Source organism: Gouania willdenowi, chromosome 6 (assembly GCF_900634775.1).
Source record: "Gouania willdenowi chromosome 6, fGouWil2.1, whole genome shotgun sequence".
Classification (NCBI taxonomy): Eukaryota; Metazoa; Chordata; class Actinopteri; order Blenniiformes; family Gobiesocidae; genus Gouania; species Gouania willdenowi.
In genome coordinates, this window is record NC_041049.1 from 65,463,579 (window position 1) to 65,477,750 (window position 14,172).

The 14,172-nt window shown below is 37.2% G+C and overlaps 1 protein-coding gene across 1 annotated transcript; it reads left to right on the forward strand.

Moving 5' to 3' along the window:
* Positions 1-2,949: 2,949 nt before the first annotated feature.
* Positions 2,950-11,244, forward strand: LOC114466140 (uncharacterized). Its single transcript, XM_028451659.1, has 4 exons — positions 2,950-3,579; positions 3,660-3,740; positions 5,269-5,453; positions 7,398-11,244. Exons 1-4 carry the CDS (start codon positions 3,492-3,494, stop codon positions 8,277-8,279), a joined length of 1,236 nt encoding a protein of 411 aa, XP_028307460.1. The 5' UTR covers positions 2,950-3,491; the 3' UTR covers positions 8,280-11,244.
* The last annotated feature ends 2,928 nt before the right edge of the window (positions 11,245-14,172 follow it).

Genomic DNA, 14,172 nt, shown 5'->3' on the forward strand with positions numbered 1-14,172 from the left:
GGCTTTATTCTATCCAGCAGAAATATACATGCCTTTTATCAACACTGATACTGCCAGGGTTGGGGTCAATTATAATTGTAATTACGTAATTGAGGTGAAATTGTAATTTTAATAGTAGTTTAAAAAATATCTTGCTGTAATCGTAATTGAATTGCAATTGAGTTTAGATAATGGACTGTGTAAATTCTATAAAAATTGCCAATTATATTTACATTTAATGCAAAACTGGGAAACCAGTTCTATGTACAGTTCTACACATATGTAGTTAACAATTCTAAAAATATGTTTCATGTCAAGCTTTCCCACATCTTACCATTTAGGGATACTGACACAAAAAATGCTCAGATGCCCACACCAAAAATATTGAAACCTATATTTTCATTGATTAAGAAGCCTAACAAGGTAACCAATAGATAGGAAATATATTAGATGATCAATATTTGTTTTTAGTGTATTTTACAGCTGATTTAGAACCTGTTATCATAAGATATGATAACAGAAAACTAATACAAGAGTAAGGTCAAATTTATTAGGTTATTTATTGCAGGCTCAATAACTGTGATTAAGTGTAATTGAAATTTAGTAATTGAGAACGTAATTGTAATTGACTTTCTGAGGATAAGAAATTATTGTCATTTATTTGTAATTGAAAAAATGCTGGTAACTGTAATCGTAATTCATTTTTTTAAATCAACATGGATAATTAAAAACACAATTGTAACAGAAAAATGTAATTGACTCAAACCCCGGATAATAATAATAATAATAATAATAATAATAATAATAATAATAATAATAATAATAATAATAATAAAGCTGCAGGAGGACAGGGGCGATGTGGTCAGAGGAGGGGGTTCCGGTGATGATACGGGCTGCAGAGCTCTGGACCAGTTGGAGTTTATGGAGGGATTTGTGAGCGACGCCGAAAAGGAGTGAGTTACAAAAATTGATCCGGGAAGTGACGAGGCTGTGAACCAGGATGGCGGTGGAGTGAGGAGTGAGAGAGGGGCGGAGACAGTTTATGTTGCGTAGGTGGAAGTATGCAGACCGGGTTATGTTACTGATATACGAGTGAAATGATGACACCCAGACTCTTGATCTGAGGGCAGGGAGACACGGTGGAGCTGTCAATGGTTAAATCCATCCTTTACTTTGGAAAGCCTTGTCACTTTCCAGATCGATTTTTGTAACACTCCTTTTAGGTATCCCTCACAAATCACTCTATAAACTCCAACTGGTCCAGAACTCTGCAGCCCGTACCCCTCCTCTGTCCACATCTCCCCTGTCCTCCAGCAGCTCCACTGGCTCCCCTTTCCTTTGGAAAGGATGGATTTGTTGCCAATGAGGAGGAGTTCAGTTTCATTGGAATTAAGTTTGAGGAAGTTGGAGGTGAACCAGTTTTTAATTTCTGAAAGGCAGTGGGTAAAGGAGGAGGGGGGGGAGAGTGGAGTCAGGTTTACTGGACAGATAGAGCTGGGTGTCATGTGTGAAGCATTGAAAATAAATGCCAAATTCTCTGAAAATATTGCAGAGTGGAATGAAATAGATGATAAAGAAAAGGGGGCCCAGGATGTAGCCCTGGGTAATACCAGAAGTGACAGGGGAGGGCTGGGAAGTGAAGGTTTTGAGTTGGATTAACTGAGTTCAGCCTGAGAGGTAGGAGTGAAACCAGTGGAGGGGGGTGTGAGTGACGCCAATGGAGGAGAGTCTATTGAGGAGGATAAGGTGAGAGATAACACTGAGTTATCCTGGATCTCAGTGTTTACCTTTCAAGATATGATGAATAGTAAGAGATCAGGAAGAGTCTTGACACAGGAGGATGAAGAGGACAAATCCCGAATCAATAAATGTAATTATTACATTTTTTTGTCTGATTTTATAAGAATCTAAGAAGCTAACACAATAATTCATGTGATTCGAGCTGTAGTGGTTTATGATACAATTACATCTCATTTGTACTTTAAACCAGGGGTTCTCAACTGGTCTCACTCTGGGGCCCACATTTTGCCACGGTCGTTAATCGCGACCCACTTTTCAACCAAGCAAAGTTAGTTTTTCAAAACATTTAGATTTAACATTGACGTTATATTATATAAGAAAAGAAAAAATCACTACTTTTGCAAATATTGCTGTAAATCTGGTCAAAAGTAACATAACAAAAATTGACATACATTTTGTAAATGTGGTTTGCTGCTAAATGTTGCAAAAAAAAAAAGTTACAGTTTATTTTAGCATGCACAACTTTACAATTATATATAATTCTTAAATCTAAATGCTAAATCTAAATCTTATATCTAAATTCACTGCTTATATTTAACATTTACATTTAGATTTAACATTTAAATGTAGATTTACAATACGATTTAGATTTAGCATTTAGATTTAAATGTAACTTTTAGATTTAGATTTAACATTGACAATATATTTTTACTGGGAAAAAAATGACATTGCACAATTATTGCTGTAAATCTGGTCAAAAGTAACGTAACAAAAAATTACATGTTTTGTTAACATGCTTTTTTTGCTAAATGTTGAAAAACAGTTTATTTTAGCATGCACAACTTTACAATTAAATATAATTCTTAAATCTAAATCTAAAAGTGAAATATAAATGCTAAATTTAAATCGAATATCTAAATTCAGCATTTAGATTTAGATTGACATTTGAATTTAGATTCAACAAATGGATTTAGATTTAACATTTATATTTAAATGTAACATTTAGATTTAACAATGACATTATATTTTACAAGGAAAAAAAAAACCTCACAAACATTGCTGTAAATTTTGTCAAAAGTAACATAACTAAAATTTACATACATTTTGTAAACGTGGTTTGTTGCTCCATGTTGGAAAAAAAAAAGTCGCTGTTTTTTTTAAAGCATGCAGAACTTTACAATAATATTGTTGTATTATTGGGCCTTTGCACAAACGTGACAAAGTTGTGTGTCCATTAGCCGGAGCTGTGTCGGCTCAGCGGGGGGTCGGGCTCCCGCTCCCGGTGAGGGTGATGCCGGTGGTGCTAGTGTGTAGCCGGCCAGTCAGAGATAGTAATGCCGTATGTACTGTTACTTTTGTGCTATTATTCCAGGCAGACGTACGTGGTCGTGGAAAGACACGACTTGTTGGTTAGTTTCGGTGCTAACTGGTGTTGCAGCCAGTGAACGGTGGATGGGGATGCTGATGCTGGCTAACTTTAGCATCTGTTAGCATCTTTATGTGTCACTGTTGTGTAGTCCACTAACCCAATGCGGTCCGCTAACCCAATGCCTAGTCTACATGAAGCGAATGAGTTTTGAATAATTCAGCTGCCGTCTATCATGAGCCAGTCACGGTGAAGCTGCTGGGCTTTTCTGGATGTGTTAGCACGCTGCTAGCTAGCGGCTAGCCTAGCCTAGCCGGAGACGCTAGTTAGCATCAGCGGCGGCGCTGAGGATGATGATGGGCTGCCTGAGCTGGCCGTGTGTGCCTCTGTCAGCAGGAGGGCGACCATGGACCCGGAGGAAGAGTGGAACAAATGTCCCGGCGCACACAAACTTCTGGACCGAAAGGTGCTGCCTAAGAGGCACGGCAGGATCGGTAAGATAGATACACCCCTGTAGACCAGAGCAGCCTTTATGCTCTGCATGGTTTACTGGAAGGTGACCTCTCCTCTACAGGTACAGTGATAACTCTTCACAGCCCGGTGAAGACCCACAACACTCTGCAGATCCAGGCCATCACTTGTTCAGAATATGCTGGTACGTGTAAATCTCCATTTATTGCAATTTTTAAAATCAAAACATTGGTTCTCTGTTTGGACCCACCACCACCACATGACCCACTTTTAGGGAAAAGCTCACATTCTCAAATATATTTTAGAATTATTGCAGTGTGTGATTTACAGTAGAGCTTTATTGTCATATTTGGTCAATTAATTTATGATGTAACTTAAACTAAAATGTGTTGCAGATGTGGATGTTAAAGGGAATGTATTACTTATTTAAAAGTTTATGGTTAAATTAAAATCATCAATTCGTCTTTTGATTAATTTATCAGAATGTAAACACTGAAATGATGAGCTCAACACAGACCTTGATAACATAACTTAACATTAACAATCTATTTACAGTTTCTGTTCAGTATGTTCTATAAACAAGAAAAAACTATTTAGATTTTTAAATTTAATTTATGTTTTGCAAAATCACAATCATGATGTTATCTTGATTTTTTTTTTTTTTTCATTCACATTATTCAGACTATTCTTGAAAGTTAGTTACAATTTTTATTCTAACATTGTTACAAAAGAACGAGACGAGCCAGAAACAAATTCTTTCAGTCTTTCAGAATCTGGTGTCAGATTTCAGATGGTCATAGTAGAAAATATTCTGTAGGTCTTTAAAATCAGTCAAAATGCTCAAAAACGGCTGGCACTAAGGGGGGTAGAAAATTTGAAAATGGCTGACACTGAATGAGTTAATCAGGATTTTAAAGTATATTTTTTATTTTTGACACATTTTTGTTTAATTATAGTTTTCTTTTTTTTTTTATTAGTATTTATTTTGTTTCCTCACGGGAGTTAAAAACTAATATTTTCAGAAAAAAAAAATTCAGAAAAGCTTTTAGTTAACTGAATTTTAATGTTTTTATGATGCTGCTCCTATGATGTATATGCACCCATGTTTTATTATGCTATTCGGATGTTGCACTTGTAATAATTTCTCCACAGCACTTTGTGATTTTATCTGCAAAATGCGCTTTATGAATTTACTTACTTAATATTTCTAAAAAAAAAAAACGGAATTAAAAAAAAAAATTATGTGGAAAACACGGAATTTGGGAAAAAATAAAACAGAATTTGGAAAAAAATAAATCCAATTTTATAGGGCCCTACCTAACGATAATGCTGACATGAAGCAGACTAGTGGACTTAAATTGAATGTTTTACTTTATTGTCACACTGTTTTATTTGATTTATATCAGACTTTTGCTGAATACATCTTCAAAAGAAAAAAGGCTAATCCTGATATCCACGAGTCAAAACTCAAGTGTGAAAATCAAATAAAACCATGAGAGAGAAAAAGTAACAAATAAACCAAATGGTGTTGATGGCCAAACTTTTAAGGAAGCAGGCTAATAATGGGAGGGTCGCCGGTTCTAATCCAACCTGGGCCATTCACTGTTGTATGTTGAGCACCTTCCGTAACCATAACTGCTCTACGTCGCTTTGGATAAAAGCGTTTGCTGAATGAAATTCTAATCTTGTAACTGTGTGATGTGTCTCTACAGGCTCCTGTCCAAATCTCATGATGAGTAGAAGTGAGCATATCGATGTGAGGCCCGTCCCAACGGTCCTCACACCACAACTCCGCCCCAGAGCCCACCGGCCCCTCTGTGTGTCAGTGTCTTCTGACAGCAGCGGGCGCTTCAAGGCTCTGGAGACGCAGGAGTGGAAGAACAACCTCAAAGCACAGGTAAACTTATGCCTCGAAGTTGATAATTACAATTACAGCGTAATTATAATTGTAATAGTAATTTAAAAAAATCTGTGGTTTTCGTAATCATAATTAAATTGTAATTGATTTTGGATAATTGGCATTGTAATTGCCATGAAAATTCTATAGAAATTGTCAGTTATAATTTAATGCAAAACTGCCGACTCATGTTACAGTTCTATGTACAGTTCTACACATATGTAGTTAACAATTATTAAAATATGTTTCAGATCAAGCTTTAACACATTTTACCATTATAATATATATATATATATATATATATATATATCTCTAAGGGTATACTGACACAAAAAAGTCTCAGAAGCCCAAACCAAAACTATTAAAACTGATATTTTCATTGATTAGGAAGCCTAACAAGGTACCCAATAGATAGGTAGATAGATGATATACAGTATATTTGTTTTTAGTGTATTTTAGAGCTGATTTAGGACCCGTTATATTAAGAGATGCTAACACATGAGCAAGGTTCACTTTTATTAGGTTAATAACTTCAGGCTCAGTAATTGTGATTAATTGTAATTGAAATTTAGTAATTGAGAACGTAATTGCAACTGACTTTCTGAGGATAAAAAATCATTTTAATTGAATTGTAATAGGAAAAAATGCTGACCACTGTGATTGAAAACGTAATTGTAACTGAAAATTGTAATTGACCCCAACTCTGGCCTCTACGTATATTTACCATCAAACCCTACTGTGTGATGAGCTGTTTATTGTGCTTAACTTCTTGTCTGAACTCTTAGAATTTGAGGATATCAGAAGAGCAAATGAAGATAAATGTATGTTAAATAAAACCTCTGTTAGCAGAGAGAGTCCTTTAGTAACAAGTAATGACCCAGAGTGAGTTAGATGTTCATAACTAATCCAATGGTTTAATGAGAGTTTGAATCTAAAATAATACAGAGGAAAAAGTGCAACATTGAGGGTAGTATGATGAGGAATTATGAGGGTGTCAGCTGAGTTAACCTGACCTTATAAAGATAAACACGAAATTATGAAATGCTAAAAATCTCCTATTCAACCAGTCCATTTATTTGATTTATTGAGGTTAGCTTTCAGGGTCTTCTTATTTATTTTGTGTTTATTTTTTTTATTCATTTATAGAACATAAATTAGAAGAATAGAATTAGAATAAAAGTAACACATTGGTTATTAATAAATCGGTTATTTTGTCTCATACTTAATGTTGCTGTCTGTTGTTTGACTGTTGGCTTTATTAAGTGATTCAGTTAAATAGAACGTGATAAAAGTATGTATGATTTTTGCTAATTTCCGATGGGTTTCAGTATGGGACAGTACCCAAAAATGCAATATTGGTATCGTATCGAGAGTAAAAAAGTTGGATCGGGTTCAGCTCTATAAAATACTGAGAGGTGTTTTTAACGAATTTATTTAGATTTAAAGAAACAACTAAAAATTAGAGCTGCTCGATTAAAGCAAAAGTAATAATCAGGATAATTTTTGTCAAAATTGAAATCACGATTATTCAAACGATTTTGTATGATTTCTTCATTAGCAAGGGTTTTTCACCTGTTATGTTTCAGTGCTGCTAGCAACAACGTTCCTTATGTTGGCCAGGCCTGCAGTCTAGCTTTAGCTTTGAGAGGGCAGAGAAACTTACATCCGCGTGTATTAAACCACTCAAAATTAGTATTAACAATATTTTTTTCTCATGTGTGCCAAGATTTATTCTTTGTAGATATCCTAAATCGTGGAAGTTGGTTTTATTTAGCAAATAAATCATATGTATAATTAAATATATATATACCGGTTTATATTTTTAAATAATGTTTTTTACTCGATTATATTACTTTGTAAGCGTTAAATGTAATAATCATTATCGAATTTGGATTAATTGCACGGCCCTACTGCAAATACTGATTGAAGTCCTCTGTGCTGCAGATGGAGCAGGCTCACAGTGCAGGCGCTGCCAGCAGTACAGGCTCTTTGGAGCGAGCGTCGCTGTTCTGCGCGTCGGCCTCCACCACAGCGTCCAGCTCCGGTTTGTCCAGCCCAGTCGAAGTCTTCAATAAGAGCAAATCCTCGAGTCGCTTTTCTCTCTTCTCTCCACCTTGGAACACCAGCTCAGAATCCGACTCCAACCCTCCATCCCGTTCAGGCTCCAAGAAGCTGCGCAACTACAGCAGGAGGGCCGCCACGGGTCCCGCTGGAGCCAGAGGGCCTGATACCCCGGAGCCCAAACCCAGCGGCCCGGAACACTTCCAATACTCTGAGCCAGTCATCTCCAAGGTGACGGATTACATATATGTCGGCAACCTGAACGCAGCCTACAACGGACGCACGCTTTGCCGCAACAATATAGACAGCATCATTGACATGAGCAGTGTGGCTGGAGAACCAGGCCCCATTCTGAGCCTTATACCCTGCACGTGCTCACGTGGGACTCGCCATAGCTGGTCCCGCCTTAAGGTGGACATCAGTGACGTCCCTAGTGCTCTCGGTGACGGTCCAGCACTTAAGCAGCGCTGCTTTGAGGACATCAACGAGTGCATCAACGCGTCAACGGAGAAACGTAAGCGTGTTCTAGTCCACTGCAGGGACGGCTTCTCTTTGGCCCCCACGTGCATTATCCAGTATCTGATGGTGAAGCAGAACATGAGGCTGATCGCCGCCTACGAGCTGCTGCGGGCCAAGTACCCCGTCAACATCAGAGAGTGTCACCAAAACGTGCTGGTGAGTTTGGAGCGAGCGCTGCGTCCTGGAGGCAACGTGGACCCAGAGTGCTTCAAACAGGCCATCTCACGCAAAGTGGCCTGGACCTGAATCCATTACTTCACGTTTTCCCAAGAACTCCAAAGGGCAGCTGTACTCCTCTTTGTGATTGGTTCAGCTACTTCACCCCTCAGTGGTTGTAAAAGTAACACATTAGATGTCTTCTCTACTTCAAACCTGTAAATGTGATTCTAGGTGTGGTTTTTTGGAGGAGGCTTCACTGTAATATAAACAACTTCTCAGTATAACTGTATTGTAGTGTTGGCCGTGTAGTTCTATCAGTGCTGCTTTAGGTCCGTGCCATGCCGTCATGTGGGTGTTGAATATCAGGGGAATTCCCTAAAGGGTGATCTCAGGAGATTATTGATGTCATATCGGTCATCAGAAGATTCTGAAGGTGAAAGAATAAACTATCTGTGTGAGACGTTTACAGCACATTGGAGAAATCAGTGTTAATTGAACAGGTGGACGGGCCTCTCCACTGTCCCCTGTGAACTAATCCAAAAGTCCATTGTGGAGAGAGCTGATATTTGTCTCATTGCATCTCAATTTTCACACGTTTTGTGCACTATTCGAATAACTGGCTCATCATTGCACTATTTTTACATTTTTAAACATCTCACGCGTTATGCTGTGACCCTTCAGATTTTTGCACATGAAGAACCGTCCGAGCTTCAAATTGATCTATTCCCTGTAACTGATCGAGTTCAGTAGATTATTTAGACACGTTAGGTTTCACTCGAGATTAGAAATTGTTGTCAAATCAGACGAGGAACTACACCGTTGAAGAATTCTTTTTTTAGGGCCTCCGATTATCCCTTTTAAACCAGTTTTGTTTTTCCTTGTTTAAATGTCATTATTGACTAGTTAATGTCCCAAAATTGTGCAAAACATGCTTAAAACAGTTAATTAAATGAACTCATGATGTTTTTATATTTTTATGCTTCAGATGTGCGTTGAAAGCATGATTCACCAGATTTGACACAATAGTCCGGTTGCTACACATTCAGACACCTGGTTTACTGGGAGGCGTTGCATTAATGCATGACATTATCCAAAAACATGTTGCTGATAGTTTAAATCAGGGGTGTCCAAAGTTTTTGCAAAGAGAGCCAGATTTGGCGAGGTGAAAATATGTGGGGGCCAGCCATTCACCCTAATATTATTTGAACCATTAACATCAAATTTCAAATAATCTATTTAATGATTTTTTTTTTCTCATGTACTCATGCAGAAAACAAATCTAAACACATTTTTATTGAAATCACTCTACCTTTCATATGTGAAGACCACAAAAATGAAGAAAAAAATAAACTTTCTGGACTATTAAACATATCGACGTTCATGTACAACATTACAAATTATTCACTATGAAATGCTCACAGTAAACATCTAAATTTAAAACATGTAAACACTAACAATTATCTTATTCAGATGTTTCATTCAGTGACATATAAAATTGCTTTTTTTTAATTTATTTTTTATTTTTTTAACTTTTTTACTGTAGTCAACTGTGTGCCACATATTATTGATTTCATGACAGAGGCTGCGGGCCAATGAAATTTTGAACACAGGCCGCAATTGGCCCCCGGCCGGACTTTGGACATGCCTGGATTAAATCATCATATTGTTCAATCTTGTCTAAAATTTGCCTACCTTAGACATTTACATACTGTTTACGAGAAAAATAGTTTGAAAATGTGTGATATTGTAACACAACATGCAGCTGAGGGTATGTTATTGTCGTATTCTCCTAGTTTCGTTAGAATAGAATTTAAGCAGGAAGTTAATTTCATGATTCATTTAGTTTTTTGTGATCACAGAAAATCGGAGGCCCTGACGTTGGCTACTGGTTTGCAACAAACTTCCAAACTCTTGTTTAATATTGCTTAGCTGACCAAATGTTAAAGTAGCCTTGGTTACACACTACAGCTGAGACATGTTATAAATGTCACTCAGGAGTTTCTAAATTGATAAAGGAAGCAACTAGAATCTACCACAATAGCGCGCACAGGACTTTACATTGGACACTGACTATGTTACTCTAACACCAAAATGGAACCTGTACTTTGTACCTGTGTTTTCAGCTTCTTATTTTGAATGGTTTGAGTCGTCCTCTGTAAGTTAGATGCTAGTTTTGGTTTCCTTCACTGGTGCTTGGACTGTGGTGTCCCTCTGTGTTGGGTGAGGTTTGGTGAATCAGGGTTTTTACACGGAGACCATCCTGCTGGAAGCAGCAAAGGGTCGCTGATGATGCAAAGTGTTTCCTTTTTTTTCTCTCTCTGAGGATTGATGCAAATGGACTGTTAAAAGTTTTGTGAGTGTTTTTCATAAGAGATTAAGCTACAGACTGGCGCGTTTCCACTGGTGGTATCGTCTCTACTGACCTTTTTCCCGTTTCCACTGGGAGAAAGTACCTCCTCCGTGGTACCTCTTGCTGCCTCTTTTTTTTAGTACGTTCTTTTTTGAGGTTCCAAAAAAAACAGCCCTGGTCTGAAAATGTGACTTAGGCACAAAAAAAACACTGATTGGGTCTGAGAGTCGTCAACTCGAGCACAGAGAGGAAGCATTTGGCCGCCATTGATTTTTGTTCGTGATCTTGTGAGGATGGCAGCAAAAAAGTGCAATCTAGAGTCCGGCAATTTCACGTGTCAGGTTGGTGCTCAATGGAAATACTTCGTAAAAAACAGTATCGGGTCCTGAAAGCGAGGAGTGTAGAGCCGATAACGCCAATGGAAACGTGCCATTATTAGTAGAAATCTGTGTTTGCAAACCTTTTAATGTATATTCCATGTCATGTTTGGGTTTTTAGGACAAATACTAGCTCTGTTTTCTGCACCTAAATCAAAGATATTGATCATTTAGCCTAATTTGGTACCAACAATATAGGGCTGGACCAAAAATATTAATATAGTTAATTTCATTTGAAATTACGTCTTAGAAAGACAATTCTGGGTTAAATTTGCTGTTGTAAAATGCTACACAGGCTTATTTATTAACAAACCGCTGCACAATATGTACCACTTTTGGCTTTTTCACCTATAAGGGACAGCAGGTGTGAGTGAGTTCTGTAGTGTGGCTTGTTATGGGGAAGGCCTGGGTTAGGACGCACTCAGGAATCCATCTAACTGTGCTTGTCAGGCTGTTCTGAGAATGACTATTTTAATACAACATAAGCTAATAAATATATATATCTATATATATATATAGATATATATATTGACATATGCGATATTGTTGTTTTCTATATTGCCAAAATCGAAATGTCGATATATCGCCCAGCTCTACAACAATCATCGCCATCATCACACAAAATTGAAAGTAGTCTTCGTTCCATTTGTACAAACTTCTCATGAATAATCAGGTCCCATTGGACAACAGTAGATATTTTAATGTGTCAGAAGATTAAAGCAGGGTGGTTTTGGACATTAGTCATTTAGATTTTAATATTTGTATTTCTTTACCTTCCCAGTCGAGGACTTGCCCACATTGAAACCACATTGTTTATTGTTTGGGTTCTGCTCCAGCTAATTCTGAGGTAAAGGAAAGACGAGGTGCCAATTTACCTACACTTTGTAAGCTTTATTTTATTTATGATGGAGTGTAGCAAGATTAATTATAGAAATCTGGAAGATATAGGTAGAGGACATGGAAACACTGGTTTTTATTCCATTCTCAGTTTGATAACTAAAGTGTCACTCTGTTATTTTTTTTAAATTTTTTTGCCCAAATGCTTTAATGTACAGCTCTTTTATGAGCCGGAGTGTATTTTAACCCAACATGCATTAACCACAGGCTAAATGTGCTTTATTTAGCATTATGCATCTAATTGGAGAAAACACAAAGCTATTTCAAACATGCTGTGGTCTAACAAGTTATACATTAATGTGATTATTTTCCTACTTTTTATTATAAGGATTTTTGTGTCTCACCCTGTCATGATGATAGGATGTGCTGCAGGGTTGGGTTCAATTACAATTATGTCTTCAATTATCCATGTTCAATTCCAACTCAGTTATGGTTATGGTGACCTTGTTAGGCTTCCTAATCAATGAAAACATTGGTATTAATATTTTTATTGTGAGCCTTTTTTTTGTCATTATACCCCTAGATGATTATTTATTTATTTAAATGGTAAAATGATGAAGAACTGACAGGTAAACTTGATATGAAACATTTTATTGAACGTTAACTACTTATGTGTAAGACATAGAACTGTAACATTTTTACCAGGTTCGGATTTAATTAATTTGTAATTTGTTTTTATAGAATTCTAATTTCCAATTACAAATACAAAGTCAATTATATGAACTCATTACAATTCAATTACGGTTACAACAACGGATTCTTTCCACTACAATTATGATTGTCATAATCATAATTTATATGTCGTATGATAGTCAGAATTGTATTTCATTATAAATTACGCAATGATAATTGTAATTGACCCCAACCCTGATGTGCTGCATTCACTAAGTGTTGCCAGGTTGGGTGGTTGATGCCGTCATGCTTCATGTGCTTTTTTCTTTGAAGATGAACTTGATTTATTAGATGTATCGTCATCTGCTATTGTTATATTTTCAATTGGTTTTAAACATCTGCACATCGTCCAGGCACATTGTTTTAATAATCAGCCGTTCTATTTTTTTAATTAGTTACGTGTAGTATCCGCAGGCTCTTGGGGATCAGTTGTGCAGCACAGTGCGACAGTCGGGACATGAGCTCGACGGTTCCCGGGAAGTATTGTGCCTTCTTTGGGAGTCAGTGCTCTCGTGAGTGTACAGTAATGTTTGCACACTTTGTATGACTCCACACTCTCGGTATGTCGTAAACCGGTGATTATATTTTCAATGTTTTGAATTTCAAGCAAAAAAAAAAAGGTGAGGTGATGACAGTCGTGCAAAGTGGTCCTTGCTGTGATTGTATTTACAAGTGGTTGTACAGTCGTGATATTTAATTCGAAGCAAGTGGTGACGCGACTGAAATAAATGGTTTATATTTCCGTCTGGGTGTTTTAGCGCACGTACAGTGAGCGGAATAAGTGACTGTAAATGTCATTGTCACCCTGTTGGACTGATTAGGTTTTCTAACTTGTTCTCTCAGGTGATTTTCAGTGGCCCCGAATGTTTTCAATGAGTACAATGATCTGAAATGTGAAGCAATCTTATGTTCTGTTTCTTAAAGTCTTTTAATTTCTACAATATTGCAATATTAAAGAAACTGATGGAACAACAGTGGTTATTGTGTTTACTTGCACTTGAGTTCTGAGCTCCTCCGTTTGCAACATATGGCGCAAATTCACCTTCGCTTTGTGATGTCCAGTAAAGAGTTAGTGTAACGATTAAAAGAATAGGGCAGGATTTGTGAAAGAAATATTTTATTTTTATTTTTCTGATGAAGCATTAAAAACCAAAAAGAATAAGCCCACACACATCTCCCTATTGACTTGAACAGACTGTGTGATGCATTTTGTACTGCAATACTGAACCTGAATGACGCTGGTGCGTTCTCGACTGCTTGGAAAGGCGTCCACCACCATGCCATAAATAAAGGAGAAGAAGAAGAAGACTTCTTGGAGATTGAAAGAAGTGCGGTGGACCAAACTACTGTTTGGTTCTACAAAGGGATGCAAAGAAGTCTTGCATTTAGAGTGCGGATTGGGCCGAATTTTTTCATCTTAGCCTGACCCGAAACTGACACTTTCCTTCATACAAATGTCATATTCATGTTTGTTGTAGTGGTAAGTCTGCTTTTATTAAAAAAAACAACTGTTAAGGTCAACAGAACAGATCAGCTAACAAGGAACGTCAAATACAAATGGCGTTTCTATTGGCGGTATTGGCTTTATATGGCTCCGCACTCCTCGCTTTCAGGACCCGATATTGTTTTTCTGGAATGTTTTTATTGAGCACCAACCAGACACGTGAAACTGCCAGACTCCACG

Bases quoted from the DNA above. Each gene is read 5' to 3' on its own strand.
- LOC114466140 (XM_028451659.1), top strand. From the start codon at position 3,492: ATGGACCCGGAGGAAGAGTGGAACAAATGTCCCGGCGCACACAAACTT. The intron at 3,741-5,268 runs GTACGTGTAAAT...GTGTCTCTACAG, and splicing joins CACTTGTTCAGAATATGCTG to GCTCCTGTCCAAATCTCATG. The intron at 5,454-7,397 runs GTAAACTTATGC...TCTGTGCTGCAG, and splicing joins AGAACAACCTCAAAGCACAG to ATGGAGCAGGCTCACAGTGC.